Source organism: Grammomys surdaster, unplaced genomic scaffold, assembly GCF_004785775.1.
Source record: "Grammomys surdaster isolate TR1022 unplaced genomic scaffold, NIH_TR_1.0 174, whole genome shotgun sequence".
Classification (NCBI taxonomy): Eukaryota; Metazoa; Chordata; class Mammalia; order Rodentia; family Muridae; genus Grammomys; species Grammomys surdaster.
This window is the reverse complement of record NW_021604622.1, coordinates 4742122-4763676: the sequence shown is the minus strand read 5'-3', so window position 1 is coordinate 4763676 and position 21555 is coordinate 4742122. Positions and strand designations below refer to the sequence as shown.

General features: G+C 43.9%; 1 protein-coding gene across 1 annotated transcript in view; it reads left to right on the top strand.

The window, feature by feature from the left end:
- Positions 1-21555, top strand: part of Skp2 (S-phase kinase associated protein 2) — a 29137-nt gene that overhangs the window by 581 nt on the left and 7001 nt on the right. Inside the window, exons 2-7 of the mRNA XM_028767592.1 lie at positions 146-417; positions 11926-12037; positions 14974-15117; positions 16125-16259; positions 17403-17501; positions 18470-18600. Of these exons, the coding sequence (XP_028623425.1) occupies positions 146-417; positions 11926-12037; positions 14974-15117; positions 16125-16259; positions 17403-17501; positions 18470-18600 (893 nt within the window). The remainder of the gene's footprint in view (positions 1-145; positions 418-11925; positions 12038-14973; positions 15118-16124; positions 16260-17402; positions 17502-18469; positions 18601-21555) is intronic.

Sequence of the window (21555 nt, the reverse complement as noted above, 5' to 3'; positions counted from 1 at the left end):
TCTCGCTGTAGGCACGTTAAAAATGCAGTACTGTTACTTGCTGTGACTTTCCTACACTGCATCCTTGACTCTTCTTTCATTCCTACCTTGGAATTATTTAGGGGTGTGCTTTCAAAAGGACTAGGGAATGTGTGCCCTTCTGCAGGAAGCACCTTCAGGAGATTCCGGACCAGAGTAGCAACGTCACCACCAGCTTCACGTGGGGATGGGATTCCAGCAAGACTTCTGAACTGCTATCAGGCATGGGTGTCTCTGCCTTGGAGAAGGAAGAGGTGGACAGTGAGAACATCCCACATGGACTACTCTCAAACCTCGTCCACCCCCAGAGCCCTCCAAGGAAACGACTAAAGAGCAAAGGGAGTGAAAAAGACTTCGTGATCATCCGTCGGCCTAAGCTCAATCGAGAGAACTTTCCAGGTAAGGTATGACACCGAGATTCAAATAATGGAGGAAATGGATTGTACTGTTGTTTTAACTAAATTGATTGAACTATTGGGGGCGGGAGATCTTTTGTCTCTGTACCTAAAATTGCCTAGTTTGGAAGTGTTGCAGTGAAATGAATTCCAGTCATTAAGTCTTCAGGAATCTTGGTTGGTCTTTATCTCGTGGTCAACAGTTGACTTGAAACTTTTAACCCTCGAGGCAGCATTCCTGCCCTTTCCTTAGAAGGGACTCTCCCTGCTCAAAGTCCATCTCAGCCCACTGATAAACGGGAACAGAAGCAGGGATCTTAGAAGTTCCCCCTTTTGTCTCTAATACACTTCTTTGTATCCGAGCAAGCTTGTATCTTAATCACTTAGGTTATCTGTAGGCATAGGAGGAATGTAAATGTTATCTAAGTGGAGAAGACTTAACTTAGACTCCACGTGCAGACGGGCCCTTGGGGGTGCTGGCTTCCAGTACTGTCGCACTGCATCTGCAGTCATGGAGTCCTGAAACTTAGTCTCATTCCCACTGTATCCAACCAGTCACTGTGTCTGTCACTCTTGTGTGACAACTTGCCTCAAGCTTCCATCATCCCTTCCTGAATTATTGCAACGGATTTATAATTTCAGCTTTCTTCTCAGTTCTGTCCCCAGGAGGCAGAGCGAATTGATGAAAACAGAATTTACCTGAAATTATCCTCTCACTAGTGACTCTCATTTCCTGGTTTCCCAAGCCCTTTTAAACTAAGTGCCCCCAGGGTTGATCAAGACTCAAGGACTCACAGCCTTAGGGTAAATAAATATCAGGATTTACCACCACCCCCCACCCTCCCAGTCATTTAAAAGAGTGATTCAGGAAGTGTTTCTGAGAGCACACTGTCCTCCACTGTATAGTGCTAAGAATAACAGCAGTGAACAAAACAGACATGTCTTAGCGCCTCCATTCTACTGAGGAAATACTGTAAGTACAGTGGATATGGTACTTTATGTAACATATTAGGCCATAGTGGCTATAAACAAAGAGGGGGTCAAGATGAGGAAGAATGGAAGTCTTGGAATCTGTAGATTGCAAACTGGGTATATTGGCTGAGACACTTAACTGGGCTGTGACTTTTAAGCAAAGACACAAAGGGAAGAGTGCAGGGATGTGGCATGAAAATGTCCCTTGGTATAAAGGGACCTAAAGCCAAGGGAACAGGCATTTACCATGCTGGAGACAAGGATGGGCCCTACAGGAAAAGCAGAGTGGGAGTAGACAGAGTAGGAAGAGATATGGCCTCTGGTGGGGCTGATGTTTCCTCATTGGAACCCTTCCCTCCCCTTCCCTTGTTCTGTTTTGTTCAATTGAGACAAGGTTTCTCTGTTTGTCGTGTAACTCACTTTGTAGACCAGGCTAGCCTCCAACTCAGAGATATGCCTGCCTCAAGTGTTGGGATTCAAAGAGTGGACCATCGCCACCCTGGCTCATTGAACCCTTTAAAGGGACACACATTGGTTAGCTGAGGTTGAACTGTATCAGGTAGAGATGAAACAACGAACCCCTAGAGGTTTATTTAGAACGGTGGGGGAATGGTACACAGTGGTCAGATCCTGGCTGTATTCTGACTTTAGAGACAATGGGATGAGAGCAGTGGAAGAGGTAAAGTCTGAACTGAAATTGGGTGAGGAATGGAAAAGCAGATTGAAGAAAGCATCAAAGTGAAGTCTTGCAGAGCCAATGTGAAGACATGTATTCTTCAGTCCTTCCTTCTGGCGCTTCTGCAGATAGGATGGTGAGCTGAAAAGTGGCTTGCTTTAAAATACCTGTTTTGTAGTCTCCTATGATGCTGCATGCTTTTGAACCCAGCACTCAGGGGGTCGAAGCAGGCAGATCTCTGTGAATTGGAGGCCAGTTGGCCTACACAGTAAGTTCCAGGACAGCCAGGGCTACACAGTGAGACTCTCTCTCTCAAAAAAAAAAAGAAAAATGGAAAAAAAAAAGTTTGGGCTTCTCAATACTTTTGTAGGAAAGGGAGTCATCTTGAAGTTGTCTCATGTGAGTCCACATTAATGCCAGGTATGGTGGCGTGTACCTCTAGTCCCAGCTTAGGCTGAAGTCAGAGGATGGGCATTTCTGGAAAGCATGAGCTTCTCAGTAAGGCTGTCTGAAAATTGGAAACATAATCAAATAAGTAATAATATATGAGATTAACTAGAAGGGTGTGGAAGTAAGTTCAGACAAATCGTCATTTAAATCGTGATACTGCCATTGGGAGCTACCTTGGGAAGTTACTTAAGCTTTCTGGGCCTTAGTTTCCTTATCTGTGAAATGGAGCAATAACTCCTACTTAAAATGTTGTTGTGAACACTGACTAAAACTGTAAAGCTCTTAGTATGATAGTGACATATAATAGTTAATGGTCCACACAATTTCTGACCCTGGATTGAGAAGCCAATTGACTTCTTCTGTCTATAGTAATGTTAATCAGACTCTGCACATATAGAGAAACTTAAGGTGACTCTTACTTTAGAGCCTGGGTTTTTAACAGTAGCAGTTTGGTATTTGATGAACCAAATGTGGTGAGAGATAGATGCTGCTAAGATGAACTGATTTTGATTAACTCGCCCATTGTGCATGGCTTTAGTTATAAAATATGACTCCTCTGTGTTCCACATTCACGTGTCCACAGATGTAAGTCAAAAGTCATATTTGAAGCAAAGCACAGAAGATGAGGAATGCTTGCTGTCTTCTAGGAGTTTCAAAATGGAGTTGAGGAGGAAAGACAAAGTATATAGCAGCTCCCACATAGCCATATGTCTGCCAGGAAGACAGAGTTGTTAGTAGCTCAGACCCTGATTGTCCTCGGGGCTGGCAGGAGGGAAGGAGCTCCTTGTGCAAAAGTGACTCACTTCCCATCCCAGTGGATGTGTGGAGTCCTTGGCCACTCAGCAAAGGAAAGGTATGGGAGAGACAGGAACTGAAGTGGACCAATCAATGAGTCTCCATTTCTTTTTTTCTTGTTTTGTTTGTTTGGTTTTGGTTTTCAAGACAGGGTTTCTCTGAGTAGTTATGGCTTTCCTGGACTTTGTAGACTAGGCTGTCCTTGAACTCTCAGAGATCCTCCTGCTTCTTTAATCCCAAATGCTGGGATCAAAGGTGTGAGCCACCATCCAGGGTTTTTGTTTTGTTTTGCTTTGTTTTGTTTATTTTTAAATGGCTCTTGCATACCTCTGGTTAATCTGGTATCCACTATTAGTCTTGAAATCTCAGCATTTCTCCTACCTCAGCCTACCTGGCAAGAGCTGAAAGCTGTGAGTATCATACCTGACTCCCCCTTTTTTTAATATAGTCATCTTTTAGTTCAGGTTGACCTTGAACTCATGGTGATCCTGTCTTTGGCTTCCCTAGTGTTTGGATTATAGTCAGTGAGCACAGAAATGAGCCTAGGCTTTAAGATTGATGTTTAAAATGAATACCTTATGAGAGAGGAAAAAAATCATGGCTTTTAGGTTTTTTTTGGCCTAGAAGACAGAGAAGGCAATGGCATACATTTATTTACGTATGGATTGACTTTCATGACCATCCACTGGTTAATTGCTGTGGACAAGAAGTAGGCTCATGTTGTAAGCTGAGAGACAGCTGCTACAGAAGAGTGCCACCAAGCTCCCGGAAGCAAGCATAGGCCTCCAGTGTAGTTGGATTCTTATCCCAGGGAGTTTTGCTTGCAGTTGTCAGGACAGGTGGCTGATAACCCTGCCAGGATTAGGGCAGGACAGGCTCCACCTGCTGTACACAGAGCTGGTGACTGGCCCAGGGCTTTTGTTGGTTCTTTGCTAAGCAAGCTTTCACCACAGGCTGCATGCCAGCCTCACATCTGGCAACTAAAGTCCTCTGCATCCGTTTATGTGGGATGATTAAAGCTATGTGTCCCCCGTATAGCAGGGCAGTTCTGGCTGGCTCTCAGGGCCAGGCCAGTGTAAGGAAGGAGCTGGGAGGAAACAGGAAACAGTCCCAAAGTGGAGCCAGCGGCGGAAAGAGGGCACTCACATTTTATTTCTGGTCATTAAATGCCTGTTCCTTGTCTTTTAAATAGGTGAGCACCACAAAAAAACGTGCTTAAACTAATGTGTTGATCAGCTCTTCCATGGCTCTTAAGCCACTTCCAATTCCAGTCCCAGCAAAGTCTCTCTCAGACTAAAACTCCAAAGTTCAGAGTACGCCAGAATTCACAGAGAATCGTGTTCAAAGTGCAGAATTCCAGAGATTCTCATCCAAGAATTTCTTTACCCTGAGAATCTGTGTTTCAGTACCCCAAAGCAAACATTTTTCTCTTCATACTTATTTTTAGCTAGTAAGAAATATATTTTATATTGCAATAGGAGAATTTGGAACAAGAGTTTCATTATCATTCCCCTTTCCCTAAGATATTATTTGTTCTATTATATTCCATTCTTAAGATAATAACAATAACTGTAGCCGGGCAGTGGTGGCACATGCTTTTAATCCCAGCACTTAGGAGGCAGAGGCAGGCGGATTTCTGAGTTCAAGGCCAGCCTGGTCTACAGAGTGAGTTCCAGGACAGCCAGGGCTATACAGAGAAACCCTGTCTGGAAAAACAAAATAAACGAACAAAAAGACAGTAATGGTAAGGGTGTCAAGATGGCACCACACATAAAGGTATTTGTCATCAATCCTGAGCTCCTACCTTCCGTCTCTCAAACCCACAAGGTAGGAGATAGCCAACTACTATAACAGCCTCCACACCCCTACCCTTGCTTTCACGAAAGAAATAAAGTGTTTTGTTCAAAGCAGAGGAGGAGGAGGAGGAAGAAGAAGAGGAGGAGGAAGCCTACTAAAATGATTGCATCACCCATCATCAGCTCCTAAATCTTTGTTCTATAGGAGTCACTGTGGGGACACCTCCAGACATCTATGTTTGGTTTATAGTTTCCTTGCAATCATTTGCCTTTTTATTTTTATCTATTCACGTTGAGACTAGGTATCCCTGTATAACCATGGCTAAAACTCACTATTTGGTTGGCTTCACACATTGCAGTCTTCCTGCCAAATACTGAGATTATGGGGCTGGAGAGATGGCTCAGCGGTTAAGAGCCCTGGTTGCTCCTCCAGAGGTCCTGAGTTCCAATTCCCAGCAACCACATGGTGGCTCACAACCATCTGTAATGGGATCTGGTGCCCTCTTGTGGCATGTGGGTGTACATGCAGATAGAGCACACACACATAAAATAAATAAATCTTTAAAGTTAAAAAAACCCTGCGGTTATGGATATGCACCGCCAGTTCTGGCATAGCAAACATAAATACTGTTCTAGGTATTGGAAGATAATAGTAACAGTCAACTAAAGCCCAACTCTCATCGCTCGCTTGCCCTTATTTCTTTATTTTTCCTCACGTCCCACACGCATGAGAATGTCATAGAAATAAAGGGGTATGGGGCTGAGTGTTAGAGTCATTGATTTTGCTGTGTGTTATTTTTTTTTCTATCTGGCCCACTGTACCCAAAATATAACCACTAGTGCAGCCTCTATTGTTTGTGAGGAAATGAAGGGACATTCATGTAGGGTGGCAGAAATCTGTGCAGTTAGTTCCCTGGGGAGAAAGCACAGAGTATAATGTACCACCAAAACTAAGCCAGTAAAAGTAGTCAAAATGTGTGTACCCTCAATAGAATCAAATATTAAAAAATAGGCATTAGTATGGGGGTCCCAGTGCCTTTGCCTATAATACAATGTGATTATATAAGGCTAAGTCGGGGTACATTGTGTATATGTATTTTCATAAGTGTGTATGTGTGTTGGTTTTTTTTTTTTTTGAGACTGTAGTCCTGCTTGTCCTTGAATCTCTATTCCTGCCTCTTGAGTGCTGGAACTTTAGGTGTGTACACAAAGCCCAGCTGAAAAGCAATCTTTAAAGTCAGAATTTGGGAGGCTACCTGTGGCTTAGCAGTAAAGTGCATCTACTACTCTTCAGGAAGTTCCAAATCAGGTTCTTAATAGCAACTCTAGTTCCAGAAGATCCAACACCTCCGGCCTCTGTGGCACCTCACAAGCATACATGCTCACAAACGTGCACCTGCGTGCATGTAATTGCAATCACTTATATTTTTAATCAAAATTTCAGAAGTCATTAGAATCATCTGGATATGCAGTCTGAATCTTGAGTGTCGATGTCCTTCTAAGAAATGAGCAGATGAAGTAAGACAAGTTAGCCATACTACAGGGATCGAGTGTTTAGAACTCCTCCACATCCCTTTCCCAAGGAGGGGGAAGGGCGTGGGGAGTGGGTTAACAGTGAAGAAGCCGTGTTTGCACCTGAGAAGAAATTGGTAGCAGTGCTGGTTAGCTACCTTTCTCTGCCGCAGGTGGGAAGCCTTGGTGGGTTTTGCAGATCAAAGTGGAGAAAAGACCACTGGATAGTCTGTTCTTGTGCTTGCAAACAGACCAGGCAGCCATGTTGTCAAGAATACAGGAAACAGATGGCTGATGTTTTGAGAATTAAATATGGCAAATAAAATTAGATTAAGTGTATCACAGCCTGGATTTCAGCCACCAGCACAGCTACTGGAGACAAATTTCTGCCCCATTCATCTGCTGGGACAGCAGCCAATTCCAGGCTCATCCACTTCCACCCAGGGGCCCCAGAACTGAGTTGTCCTGTATAGTCAACTGATTGGAGCACTGGGTACCTTGCAGTTAGCTAAGGCTATATAATTTCCTGGACTTCTGCTCATCCCATTTGATGGAAAGGTCATTGGTACCTTAAAGCATTTAGCAGTGTTTTCTGCCACCAAACATTATCGAGCTTCTGCCTCCTGTGACCTTGTACTTCTACTTTGGGGCATGAGAATTTAGAAACCAAGTTTGCCTCTTGGTTCTGTTCCTTCCTAACAATTAATGTCGCCTTTGTGAAATCATTTGGCTTCATTGAAATAAATGTCCTCATACATAAAAATAAGAGTAGTAATACTTAGTGTGTGTGTCTGTCTGTGTGTGTCTGTGTGTGTGAGTATTGCAGCAACGTCAGTGGATTTTAACAAATTTGAGAGTTTTTAGGGCTTTTAGTAGATGACAGTTTTCACTGTTATGACAGTCCATTTGCCACTGAGGTTATTGGACGTGAGCTCCCAAAACTAGTTCATTAATCAAAAACCATTCATGATATCATTGTTCAAATGAGGAAACTGGTCTTATGAGGCCAATAATCTTACCTGTATTTAAAATAAAGCCAGCATTCTTCCCTGAAGTGTTAGTTATTCCTCCATGAAATATCAGTCAGGCACTTTCTAATATTCAATTTCAGGTTCTGTTCTTAAAACCGATTCAGTAGTTAGTTGGTGAAAGAAGGTTAGCCAGTGACATTAAGAATTAACAGAAATAAAATGTACAGTGCACTTAGCAAATATCTATAAATGACAATTACATGTTGGCCATTTCACATTGCTGGATATCCAAACATGGGTGTGGGTCTTTGATGGTGACATGAAATCACTTCTCACTGCAAGTGTCTTTTAAGCTAAATCTGGGACAAGCAGTACTACAAATTCTTCCTTACACTGTTTTCTTGCAAGGCTTTGGTGCCTGGGTCTGCTGCCTTTGCATTCAACACTATGCTATGCTTTCCTCCTATCATGTGATCATTTCTTATGTTCTTCTATTTTTTTTTTCTCTGCCTTCTTAGATCTTCCTCATAAAATAGAAAACACCAAATGAGGTCATATAGTCTTCTTACATTTCTGGGCATGCTTCTCTAATTTCCCTCCCCCGGTCATCTTTATTGGACACTGTTGTTGGCAAACCTACAGTCCCTTGCAACTCACCTTTTCTTTAGTGCCCAAAGCTTTCTCCTGAACACAGATGTAGCTGTGCTTAAGGGCTTTCTCTGGGCAGGAACACTGAGGAGTTAGCATTGAACCCAGAGTGAACAATCAACAGCACTTGGAGGACTTCGTATAGCCTCTGGTGGGATAGCTCAGAGGCAGGTTCCAGATGGTCTCCTGGAACCCATGAAGGTTTAAACCAGTCATCCATGGCGACAGCCTGCCTATTAACATGCCATAGCTGGCCTCCCTCCACTAGGCGTCTGTCTTCCCCGATCTTCCAGTGCTTCCTGTCATTACGTGCCAGATAAACTCCTGGAAGTCAGACCTGGATCTGCTTCTGGAGATCGTCAGCTCAGATAGAGGAGGATGTGGGGTTTGGGCTTGGGTAATTCCCTTGCAACACTATTAGGCCCTCCTCAGATCATGGGGTTTTGCCTGTTCATGAAAATTCAAACCAGTGTACTTCCTAGTATAAAAAAAAAAATTAGAAAAGGAGAATGTGCTGACTTAGTGGGGAGAGCAGGGGAGTCTGGACAGGAAAGATCGACTTTGTGCTGCGTTATTTTAAATCTTCTACGTCACCTCATCTCCACACTGACCAGCTCTGCAAGGCAAATCTGTTTATTCTCATTCCTGCAGATAGAAAACAGACCTAGAGAAACTCAGTTACTGAGCATCATAGACTGGGGCAATATGGCTGGGATTCCAGTGAGGACTGAGTTCTTCTTTTAGTATGGTAATTCTCAGATATACCAGGGATCTGACAGCGTACAGGATGGTTTTCTGTCAACTTGACAGAGGCCGGAGTTATCACAGAGAAAGGAGCTTCAGTTGAGGAAATGCTTCCATGAGATCCAGCTGTAAGGCATTTTCTCAATTAGTGATCAAGGGTGGGAGAGCCCAGCCCATTGTGGGTGGTGCCATCCCTGGGCTGGTAGTCTTGGGTTCTATAAGAAAGCAAGCTGAGCAAACCAGGGGAAACAAGCCAGTAAGTAACATCCCTCCATGGCCTCTGCATCAGCTCCTCCTTCCTGACCTGCTTGAGTTCCAGTCCTGACTTCCTTTGGTGATGAACAACAATGTGAAAGTGTAAGCTGAATAAATCATTTCCTCCCCAGCTTGCTTCTTAGTTAATGATGTTTTTTATAGGAATAGAAACCCTGACTAAGACAGACAGGATGGTCTTTGTAGATCAGAATGAAATCTCAACTTGCAGCACATGGGAGATAGAGCCAAGAGGATAAGAAATTCACACAAGACAGGAGCTCAGCTGCATAGTGGGTTCAAGGCTAGCAGAGTACAGGGTACCCCGTCTCCCACACTGAAGTTGGGTAAAGAACAAAGGAGACTGACAGCGACAGCCCTTGATTGAGCACTGAAGAGCCATGGCTTCCCAGAAACCTTCCCTGATGAGCCTTCTGCCCCAGCTGCTGCCTAGAACTGCGGGCCCTCCTGTAGCTGAACGTGATAGCTGGCGTGTCTTCTTTGTCTCCCAGCTTCTGACTAGAATAAGCTCAGCTTATTGTGTGTCCTAAGAACAAACCTTGGGATTCAATTGATTGTTCAGTAAATATATGAATGGATCAAGTTTTATTTCCTAATATGTAAAACCAACCAGATTTTCCTTTGCAAGATCTTGAGGACATAGACCTAAACAGATGAGTCAATAAGGAAACCATGTATGCAAGTGACCTTCATCAATCATGAGACTTCCCATAGGAGGAGGCCATTAGTAGCAATTTTATTTTTAATGAACAGCATCCAGGTGCAACCCAGAATGACTTATCCTAAGAAGTGCAGTAGGCTCCAATGGCTGGAACACACTTATCTAAATAAGCAACAGATTAAAGAATGAGTTGTGCCATCGCATATTGAGCCATGTGCTAAGTAATGTGGACACAGGCTGAGTCTGGCTCTGTTGAAAGAGTATAGTTGAAAGACAGGCAGGATTTGTCTCAGAGAGACAGTCCAGGAAGACTGCCAGGGCAGCTGCCATGGACCGCCCTCAGTGCCCTTCTCCACTGAGATCTCTTCCCTGTTCACAGTACCTGCTTCGTACAGGTGCTCTACAAGCTCCGGAGTTCTTAATAAATACAGGTCCCTTTCTAACTCTTGGGGACAGGAAGGTAGAGAGCCTAGGATTAGATCAGCTGTAGATAGGACTGTGGAAGAACCACCTAGAAACCACTTCTCTAAGACAAAACCACATTAACCTTTCTCCCACTTCTGTCTGCTGTGACCACGCCCACACTGATCTTTCCAGAACTTAAATGAACCTCCAGCAATTCTGTGCTCACACCCATCTAGTAGTTCCTTGTTAAATCCGAGCCCAAGGTCTTTCTCTGTAGCTCCCCCACCCTCAGCTTCTCATTCCATTTCCCACCGCTACCATTTTTTCAGCTCTGTTCTTCAAAGCAAGCATGCCTGTTGTGGGGGGTCCAGAACACAGATCCGGCCCTTACCGGATCCATTAACTAGGTCTATTCCGATTCCATGATCACTGCCTCAGGAACACCCTCCGCCCACCAGTGTTCAAAGGTTTTGGCTGTGCCTGAGTTTCACTTCCTGGCTGAATTTTTCTTCATAGCTGGCTGAATTTTCTTCATTTAATGTGTTACATAATACTCATTTTGTGTATAATTGTCCATTTCCTCCATGACCTGTGCTTCATGAAGGTAAAGTATTTCATTGTTCTTACTTTGTCTTCGGATCTTTCCTTCACTCCCGAAATGATACTTGGCACCATAAGTAGTAAAGAATTTTGAAATCCTTGTTGAATTAAGAAATTAAAGCCAGGCAGTGGTGGCGAAGGCCTTTAATCCTGCCATTCGGGTGGCAGAGGCAAAAGGATCCCTTGAGTTTGGGGCCAGCCTAGTCGACAGAATGAATTCCAGGACAGCCAAGGCTACACAAAGAAACTCTGTCCCCAACTTCCCCAAAGAGGGAAAAGGGGCATTTGCGTTTTATAGAAGTCCACAGCTGAGAAAGATCTTCCTTTGCTTCAAGCATCACAATATATTATTGAGTGGCTGGGGACTTGCTCTGTGTCGGGGTTAATCAAGTTGTCTCTGCCAGTGGTTGTCCAGCCTGGTACCAAAGAGAAAATATTCTTGTTCCTCAAGTCTCACTGCTGAGAAAGTAGGACGCTCACAGCAGCACTTGTCTTGGGGAGCTTTCTGTTTCTGTGATAAATATCACGACCAAGACAACCTATGGACTTATAGTTGGGGGGGGGGGGCAGGGGGCCCTCATTGCAGGGACAGCAGGGAGTCCTGAGAGCAAGCAGCAGGGAAGACACCAGGGAAGGAAGGCTGCAAGGTCACACGTCATTCTCAGGCAGGAAGCAGAGAGAGCTGACTGGGAGTGGCTTCAAAACCTCAAAGTCCACCTCACAATGTACTTCCAGCACAGTCACATCTATCTCCTAAACCTACCCAGACAGCGCCACCAGCTTGGAGCCGAGAATTCAAATGTCCAAGACTATAAGGGACAATCTCATTCAGACCACCACAGTATAAGCCAGTGTGTAGAACAGAGAAATAAATGGGAGTCTGAAGGATTCCATTTGGTTGAAACTCCCTTTTAGCTAAGTAATGTGTGCTTGATAAATGCTTGGCGGGACTCCACGAATTTGACAGGGAAGATTTCAGAGGTGGAAACCATGTTTTGCTTCCTTGCAGGTGTTTCCTGGGACTCCCTTCCAGATGAGCTGCTCCTTGGGATCTTTTCTTGTCTGTGCCTCCCTGAGCTGCTGAGAGTGTCTGGAGTTTGCAAGAGGTGGTACCGCCTCTCGTGAGTATCCTTCACCCTTTTGGACATAGAGAGAGGAGGGAAGGAAGACGGTTATGTGCTCATTTGAGTCTGGTGAAACCAACAACCACACCATAGAACATAGCTGCCCTAAGCAAATCCAACACCTTTTTACTGTCCTTAGAAGTCAGTGAAGTCATTTCATAGTCAGATGGAGGAGTCTCCTGTAGGTTATTCTTACCCTATTTCTGATAGCCTCTTCACCCAAGCATTCAGTTCTGTACTTGTTTGCCAGGGATATGTACCAGTTTGGGCCAGGTGGTGTGCTAAGAGCAAAGGAGGTCTGGTGAGTGGCAAGATGGCTCGGTTCTGAGGACCAGACTGGGAGCACAGAGGAAGGGTACAAGGCTCTGACCTTAAATGGTGTGACCCCAGCCTCTTTTACATATACTCTACATGACCCGAACAAGTTACCTGTCACTTCTGAGCCTGGCTATGCCAGATAGAAGAGAGCCCTACTTGAACTTCATCCTGGGATACTCGTAAGGATAAAATGAAAGGTGCCTTGCCTGGATCATAGCATGCTGAACAAGGGCCATTGGAGGTAGTGTTAGCTGGTTCTTGGCTATACTTAAAGTGTGTGTATGTAAAGGGTATAAACCAGGAAGGCAGTAACAGGCATGAAATAAGGAATGATATTGTTGTTGTTGCTGTTGTTGTTGCTGTTCTGTGGTATGCTGAGGATTATACCCAGTGCCTCAAATGAGTCAAGGGCTTTAATCACTGAGCCACACACATCCAGGCCTAAGCCCAGGGAGGTGTCTTAGCAGACGAGAAGGGTTCCTCAGCACTGGCTATGTTTCATTCACACCGGAGGGGCTTATTTTTTTCCCACAAGGTATGCATGTTTTTCAAACCAAGAAAAAAAAACTAACCTTTATTAAAAACTTGAATGTATTTAAGGTATGCAGTCTATATGTTTTGCTATAGGTGCAGGTCACTAGATAGCTACTGTGCTCAAGCAAATTAACATAACCATAATGTTGCATAGTTAGTTTTTACAGGCATGAGTGTAACTAAAGCACCTAAAACGTACTCTTTAGCCTGAATTTCCAAATGCAGAACAATATTCCTCTCAAGACTTGTTTATTCTCTACATCTTTGGCCACCTAGTACCTTTGACCTACATCTTCCCTTTGGTGCAGGAATCTTCATTGTGCTAGAATAGTAACTGACATAGCAATTTAATCTTTTCCATAGGCTAAAATGATAATTTTGTATTATTCCGGCTTATGAGTTGAAGAAACTACAGGGTCAAGAACATTCAGTGGTGGATTGGACCTTAAAATAAGACCAAGGTCTTGTTAGCTCCCCAGCCTTAACTGTTGCTAGTAAGGTTTGGCTTAGGGGAGGGGTGGCTGCTGAATTCATATTCCCTTTCCAGGTTAGCAATGTTAGTCGGAACTTCAAGACTTGCCCTGGGTTGTTGTAGAAAAGTCAGCCAGCTACTGTTTCCTTCTTTGAAAGGAGAGACTTTGAGATCTGAGAAATCAGAGAATGACCTGCTGTCGATTTTTGATTTTGAGTAGATTTCAGTGTCGACAAGAGAAAGACACAAAGTATGCCACTTTCTTAAGGATATCAGATCTATAGCCTGCCTTTTTAATACCTTTTTAATAGTCTTTTAATACCTAATTTAATAGTCAAATTATGTTAACAAAGTGCTGTAGAAAAACTAATTCAAAACTGGCCATCGGGTGTTTATTTCAAGTGTGCTTAAGAGAGAAGATTCGGGTGCACGAGAGCATTTAGAATGTTCCTCATGCACTCGCACGTCATGGATTCTCTCGCTCCCTTAACTGAATTCAACTGTGGATGTTAAAAGTCTTCTATAGAGGCTGGAGGGATGCCCCAGCAGTGAAGAGTGCTTGTTGCTCTCCCGGTGGACGTCAGACAGCTTAAAGCAGCCTGTAACTCTGCCTGGCCTTGGAGGGGACACACACACACACACACACACACACACACGGCATTTGCTTACACAGACATAGACAGGTAAACAAAGATAATGCTTTAAAAAGAAGCACTGAATGAAATTCAGTCTGTTTTTGGAATGTATGCGTGTGTATTTATGTATATTAGAAAATACATGGGATCTAGTATTTCCCTCTTTCCTTTAACATTAATATAAATATGTATATACACTTGGGCATGTATATGAATATGGAACAGAGCCAATCTGTGACTTTTTCCTGGCTGTTTGATTCATGTTTCCCATAAAATAATACTTATTTTTCTTCCTTCATTTATATTTTTATGAAACTTTTGGTAATTGTGTCAACCCAGCACTTTGTAGAACTAGAAATCAGGATCATTTAGGAAGTTTGGAACCTACTCACCTCATAATAAGCATTTTTTTTAAGATTTATTTATTTTATTTTATTTATATGAGTACACTTCAGACACACCAGAAGAGGGAGTCAGATCCCATTGCAGATGGTTGTGAGCCACCATGTGGTTGCTGGGAATTGAACTCAGAACCTCTGGAAGAGCAGTCAGTGCTCTTAACCACCCAAAATAGTGAACACTCTCCCCGTCGGGGAATCGAATCCCTGGTCTCCCGTGTGACAGGTGGGGATACTCACCACTATACTAATGAGGACAAGGTCATAATAAGTATTTTTAAGAGATTACTGATCCATTTTATCAGATTTACTGATAGGATGTTATTCTCTGGTTCTAGGTTATAAGCATTTCTAGCTTTAGCATTAGATAACCTACACTGGAGATACAGAAAGAAAGATGGGAGCGGATTGCTACTGCGACCAAGAAATGTCTAGTATTGCATAGTCAGCTTGGAAAGCAAAGCTCTTCAGATCTGCTTTAAGGAAGGCCCTGTCTTCCGTGTCAGGAGTGACTTTTAAGGGTCCCCAAAATTGGCTCTGGCCAACTTACGAAATGAAGCACCCTCTCTGTTTCAGGCTCGATGAGTCTCTCTGGCAGTCCCTAGATCTCGCCGGTAAAAATCTGCACCCAGACGTGACTGTGCGCTTGCTCTCTCGAGGGGTGGTCGCCTTCCGCTGTCCACGGTCGTTTATGGAGCAGCCGCTGAGTGAAAGCTTCAGGTAAAAAGAAATGGCTGGCTGTTGAGTGGGAAAGCTCATGCTCATCTGTTTTCTTGGTCGGACAGAGTGTGATCTGGGCCTCCTTCATGGCAACTTCCGGCCCTCTGCCCATCCGTAACACAGCGGGGGATATTCCTGGGACTGCATTATGGGCTTTCTGTCCGATCACAGACAGATTGCAACCTGAAAAAAATTCCTTCCGGTTTGTTTTGAAAAAGTACTTCTGGTGCTGCAAATTATGGAATAGTAAGGATTCGTGCTATTCGATGCCTCCGAAGAATAGCTAGATACGGAAGAGAAAACCAAGCTAAAGACAGTAGAACATTTCTCCATTCTAGTCCCTTTCCCCCTGCTTTCCACGGTCCGTTTCCTCTCTCCGATGCTTTTATTTCCTGCCACGCTGTTCCTTCTCAGCCTCTCCTTGTGTTCAGTCCCAGGGTTTGTCCATCTCCTTCTCCACGTGCTGTCCTCAGACACGCTCTGTCCTGTGTACCCAAATCCATGCTCAGGATTCTCAGACCCTTACATTAGCCTGGTCCTCCTGGAAAATCTTAGTTTTAATTACCAAAAAACTTCCATACCTGATACTTTGATATCAGCATATCTAAAAATAAACATGGCCTTCCATTCAAACTGTCCCCCCCTCCCATCCTCCTCTTAGTAAACACTCAGCGGCTCAACCCCCGTCAGCACCCAGGAGTCATCCTAGGCTGACCCCTGGGCACTCGGACCTAGCTCATTCTCATGACACCCACCTTTCAATTTCATGAGTGTGACCCTATTGGCAGCCGCGTCTGCCCATGACAAATCTTGAACTTTATAATGATTGAGGATGGGAATTCGCTAGAAGCAATTTGTCTTATGACCAGCTCTTTCTTTGGTATTTAAAATGTGTATTTAGTCTTGTCTGTGATTGACTCTCATGTGGGGACAGGAAGGGGTCCGATTGGATCTGAGTGTACTTGTATAAATCACCTTACAGGGCCTCTTTTCTCTCCATTGTACAGCTCTTTCCGTGTACAGCACATGGACCTGTCAAACTCAGTTATAAATGTGTCAAACCTCCACAAGATTCTGTCTGAGTGCTCCAAGCTACAGAATCTAAGCCTGGAAGGCCTGCAGCTTTCAGATCCCATTGTCAAGTGAGTGGCACCTGAAGTATATCGTAAAGACAATTGCTTTGTATGGCAGTGTTTCTTGTACATGGCCACAATGTCCTTTTGTACACATCCAGAAGGACATACCAGATAACCAGAACTGTCTAGGATATTCAAGACAGCAGACATTTGAATGCTGACCATATGCCGGAGCCTGCTCTAGGTGTGAGAGAAAGGGGCGAACAGTGCGTGGCCTGTGCCTCATTCATGGGTGAGGCAGATAATTACAGGGCAGAATGTTTGTTAAATGCAGTGCTGGTCATGTGGCCACATTCTGGGGGAACTAATTGAATGCACGGAGGCAAGCTTCTCAAGAGTACTGACTTGTAGGCTGGCCATTGACAGTAATCAAGGAGGAGATCTCCAAAGCAACAGGACAGTAGAAGCCACCTCGGTAAAACTGCTGCCATTCTGACCCCCTCAGTAGCTGATAGTAGCTGGAGCATAGACATCAGGAAGATGGGGATCATGGCTATAGAATAACGACCATCTGTGGAGCCTCTGGTAGTTTGCAAAGAGGCCATGAAGCATGGTGCATCATGGTTCTGGAAATGGAAGAGCCATGTCAGATTGCAGTGTATTTGATTAATTTGCTAATCAGATACATATTAAGCCATTGCACTATTCAGATGAGAAAAGAGGGAGCCCGATAGGAAGACCGGAACAAGAGTGATAAACACATATGTGGTCCATGCCAAGGCAAGCCTAATTCTGAGAGCAAGCAGTAAGCTCTAGTCCTTTCCCCATAGGTGAAAACTGAGGTACAGAATGGCTGGACCGCTTGTCCAAGTTCACAGTTAATCAAACCAAACCAAGATTTAACTCCAGAACAATAGCTCTCCATCACCGAGGTTCCCAAGAGGAGAAGACAAGCCTTATAACATGAAAGATACATTGGTGTTTGTTGTCCATTTTCCTGCCAGTACTTTGCAAACCCTTCAGTACATTCTATCATTTAACCTTTTTTCCCACCCCAGCAACTAGATGCTCTGGTCAGTTTGCAGATGCGTAGCCGAAGCAACTCACTCAGCTGTCGCTGTGTCGAGAGAGCTAGTGAAGTACTTCATTATAATTACACACGGGCGCACACACACCAGGACTCACTCTTCGTATTTCTCTCCTTTCTAGTGCTCTTGCACAGAATGTGGCCTTGGTGCGACTAAACCTTTGTGGTTGCTCTGGATTTTCTGAGTCTGCCGTGGCGACTCTGCTAAGCAGCTGTTCCAGGTAGGAAGGATCTGAGCTGCCGTACTGGAGCTTACATCAACTGTAAGAAATACAAGAATAGAAGAAGCGTTGCCTTTGGGCGTCTGGATGGACTTTTGAGTGGCGCCACATTCTTGACTTGAGCAGTGCAGTGTCTTCGCCAGGCAAACTTTGAGGCTAAACTCAGTCTGTTTGTAAGGGAGGGGTACCTGGATAGTGTTTCCTTCTCTCTGCTACTGCTAAAGGGAAATGAAGGAATGTGCTTATCAGTGTGATTGATTTCTGTTTATATCTAAGTAAACCACGTTTAACATGGGTGATCCCATTTAAATCTTCCCTAACCGTGTCAATACACACTGCTAAGTGAGAGGACTCACTGCATGAGAGAACTCAGGGTGCACAGTAGCCTGTGTTTATGTTCTTAAACTGTATCTTCCTGGAATACCATTTGTTAACTATGTCTCCTTAGTGATCTGTCAGCGGTGAGTCCCCCTTTGGATCAGAATATGAGGCAGACAAAATCTTTAGCACTACAGATGGGTCAGCAGAGATGCAAGGGGCAGGGAGGTAGATGCTGACTTTGAAACTCTCATTGGCTTTCCTAGTAATGCAGAATTGGAAGAGAAGCATTTTTATAGCATCTTCTGTGGGTTTTATAAAACATTGGAGTTGATAGCTGTTGTTGCTTTTTTTTTTTTTTTTTTTTTTACAACAATGTAGCTGGTTTGAGAAAGAAACATATAGGCTAGAGTTTTCAACCTGCATTCCCAGAAGGAGAGCTGTTAGCTAGTGCTTTTGCTCAGATCACCTGGGACCTTGCAGGATCTGGGTGTTTAGAGGAATGCCTTTTCATATGAATGACACAGAGCAGGTGGTCTGGGCAGGAAGCGGTAAACAATCTGCCTGTCTATATTTCCGTGGGTTCAGCTTTGGTCACCGTTGTCCTTCTGATGGACTCATGCTTCCCTTCTTACCCTTCCTTCATGCAGACTGGATGAACTAAACCTCTCCTGGTGCTTTGACTTTACTGAAAAGCATGTGCAGGCGGCTGTGGCACATTTACCAGACACCATCACCCAGCTGAACCTCAGTGGCTACCGAAAGAACCTCCAGAAAACAGGTTAGAGCTTCTAGGCCAGGGCCACTGCGGCTTTACGGCAGGCTTGTGACGTGTCTGCTACCTGCTTGTCTCCCTTAGTCCAATGTGCAGGTAGTTTGGGTCTTCAGCAAAGGGATCGTTCTTCAGAAGGGTTAGGAAAAGGTAAATAGCTTCTGACCTGGAAGCAAGCTGTGAGTCCAGGGCCTAGATGAAGAGTCCTTTGAAGCTGTCTCTGTGTGTGTTTGTGTGTGTGTGTGTGTGTGTGTGTGTGTGTGTCTACTTGGAGACCAGAGGTCAACACTGAGTGACTGACTGACCTCAGTAGTTTTCCACTTTAAAAAAAAAAGTCTATATGTACGGGTCTTCTGCCTGTTTTCAAGCCTGTATCCCACATGTGTGCAGTGCCTACAGCAGGTATCAGACCTGCAACTGGAGTCACAGACCACTTGTTGCCGTGTGGTTTCTAGGAATCAAACTCGCATCCTTTGCAAAATCAACAAGTGCTCTTAGCCAGTTCTTCTACCTTATTTTTTGAGACGAGTTCTCTCAGTGACCCTGGAGCACATTGATTTGGCTAGACTGACTGGCAAGCAAGCCCAAGGGGTCCTCTTGTGTCTATTTACCCAGTCCTGAGGTTATAGGCGAATACTACATATCAAATTGAAGCACTTTACTGACTGAGCCAATTCCCCAGTCCCAGAACTGGTTTGAATGAAACAAAATTACTGTGCAGACCCCAGTGTAAATGTAGGTAAATGCAGTAAAGTCATCCCTCTATGTCTATGGGTTCTGCATCCAGATTCAACCATTAACAGATCAAAAATATTCAGGAAAAACAACCGCATCTATACTGAATGTCTAAGAACTTTTCTTGGCGTGAGTTGCTGATGAGTTGAGTGGAACGACTCCGCACAGAATGTTTACGTCATATTAGGTGTAAGTAAGCAGACAAGGACAGGGATTCAAAAAGATGACTTGATTGTGAGATAGAAGTGGCGTCCATCTAGGAGCAAGCTTTGCTTGCAGAGGGATGGTTTTGATTGTCTCCGGGGAAGGTGTGCTGCTGCCATCTACTGGTCAGAAGCCAGAACTGCTGCTGAACAGCACAGCACAGAAAATTGTCTCCGGAGTCGTCCAGCAAAATGTCAACAGTATTTGATGGTCGAAAAATCCTACTAGAAACCAGTTAATAAGTTAGTATTTACACCTTCAACTTTTTAATTCGTCTAAAAGACAATGTGGATGAACACAGGCATTTCAAGTCGGAAGGGGACCAGCCAGAGTGTTGGTAAAGTTGACACTTGGCTGTGCTTTGTGCTGTGTGTTTGACACTGAGTCTTAACTTGTACAGATAAGTAGTTACAAAAGGAATGGTGTCTATTGTTGTTGTTCATTAGCTGAGTCTGGGCTACTATTCAATCTAGCTGCGGAAAGCCAAATTAATTTAGGTACTAAAATCAACCCTACCTGGTATCTTGAGAGTGGTATTAGCCCACCATGGGCATAGGTAATTTCCTTATTAAATGTTTATTGTGTTTAAAAAGATGTGAACCAAACATCTTGAAATGTTTCATTACATTTAGGTAGTATTTAGAAACTATCTCTCTGAGGCTTAATAAGAACTAAGATCTGTCAGACTAACACTTGGTCTTCATGAGTGGCCAGAGATCTACGGCCATTCCCTGCATAAGGTGGTCCACATTTGAACCACCACCATTGCAGATGCCTGTCTTCAGAGAAGCAGAGTAGACCTGGAAAAGCTGCAGCTGTGTCTTGATTTCCTGTCACTCGCCTTACGCAATACTTCAACATTTTTCCTTGAAACACTTCAAATTCTAATTGTAGAATTACCCGGTTATTCTCAGAAGTCAAGATAACATAAAAATACACAAAGCAAAACAGATGCACCATGAACAGACTTCCTAAATGGTCTGAGTGAAGTGTGATGGGAAGAGAGTGAAGCAGAGTGGGTAGGTCACATGTAGCAGGGACTACCTTTGTATAGAACGGCCCAGGGAGGACCTCTGATCATATAAATACATGAATACATAGAAATTTTGACAGAATGTTCTGGAACTAGATGTAATGATCAAAGAGAGGACCTCTTATTTAAATGAGAAATACACAGGAGTTTGTGGGAGAACATTCTGGAGCAAAGGAGCACTAATGTATGAGGTGGTGGCAAAGGTAAGGCTGCCAACACAGAAGGAAGAGGCTGTGGGTATGCTGAGCGAGGCAGTCCCATGACCTGACCTACCCTTGAAACTGTTCATTCTGGTGCTGCGTTGAGAAAAAGCTGGGAACCAGGATGGGGGCAAACAGGGAGGACAGTTTGGAAACTAGGGTGGTAATGGTTGAGGTGCTAAGAAAGGTTCAGATGTGGGCACATTTGAGATGCTGGCATGACAGGATTTGGTGACAGACTGGATATGAGAAGTGATAATACAGTTAACTGTGATCTTGTAATCTCCAAGGTTTGGCCAAAGACACTAGACTCATGACGTTATCGGGTGCTACACAGTTTAGGGCAGGGACAGATCCAGGGCAGAAACAAACTGTTTTAGACATAGAGTTGGATGACTACCACACAGCCAAATCAGTGTGCTGAGAAAGTATTTGAAGAGACAAAACTAATGTAGGGGAAATGTGGCTACAGATGCAGCTAGTCGAGTAAACACTCAAACATTACGTGGAGTTATCTATTCTAAATAAGTTACATTTTAAAATTTGTTTTCCGCTTAAAAAGTAACTCAGTTTATGTCACCCTCCAACAAATTCTGCAAAGTGTATAATACCAGTGCTCACTCTAGCGGTAGCTACCACCTTGGTGTATTTCCTTCAAGCCTTCCATTTTATGTGTATGAGTTTGTGTGTTTTCATTAGATTAAGATTACAGTGCACTGTGTATCTGTGTGTTTTGTTTTGTTTTTCATGTAAAACATTTCCTGGCATTTGTTTTACATGTATCTATTTTGG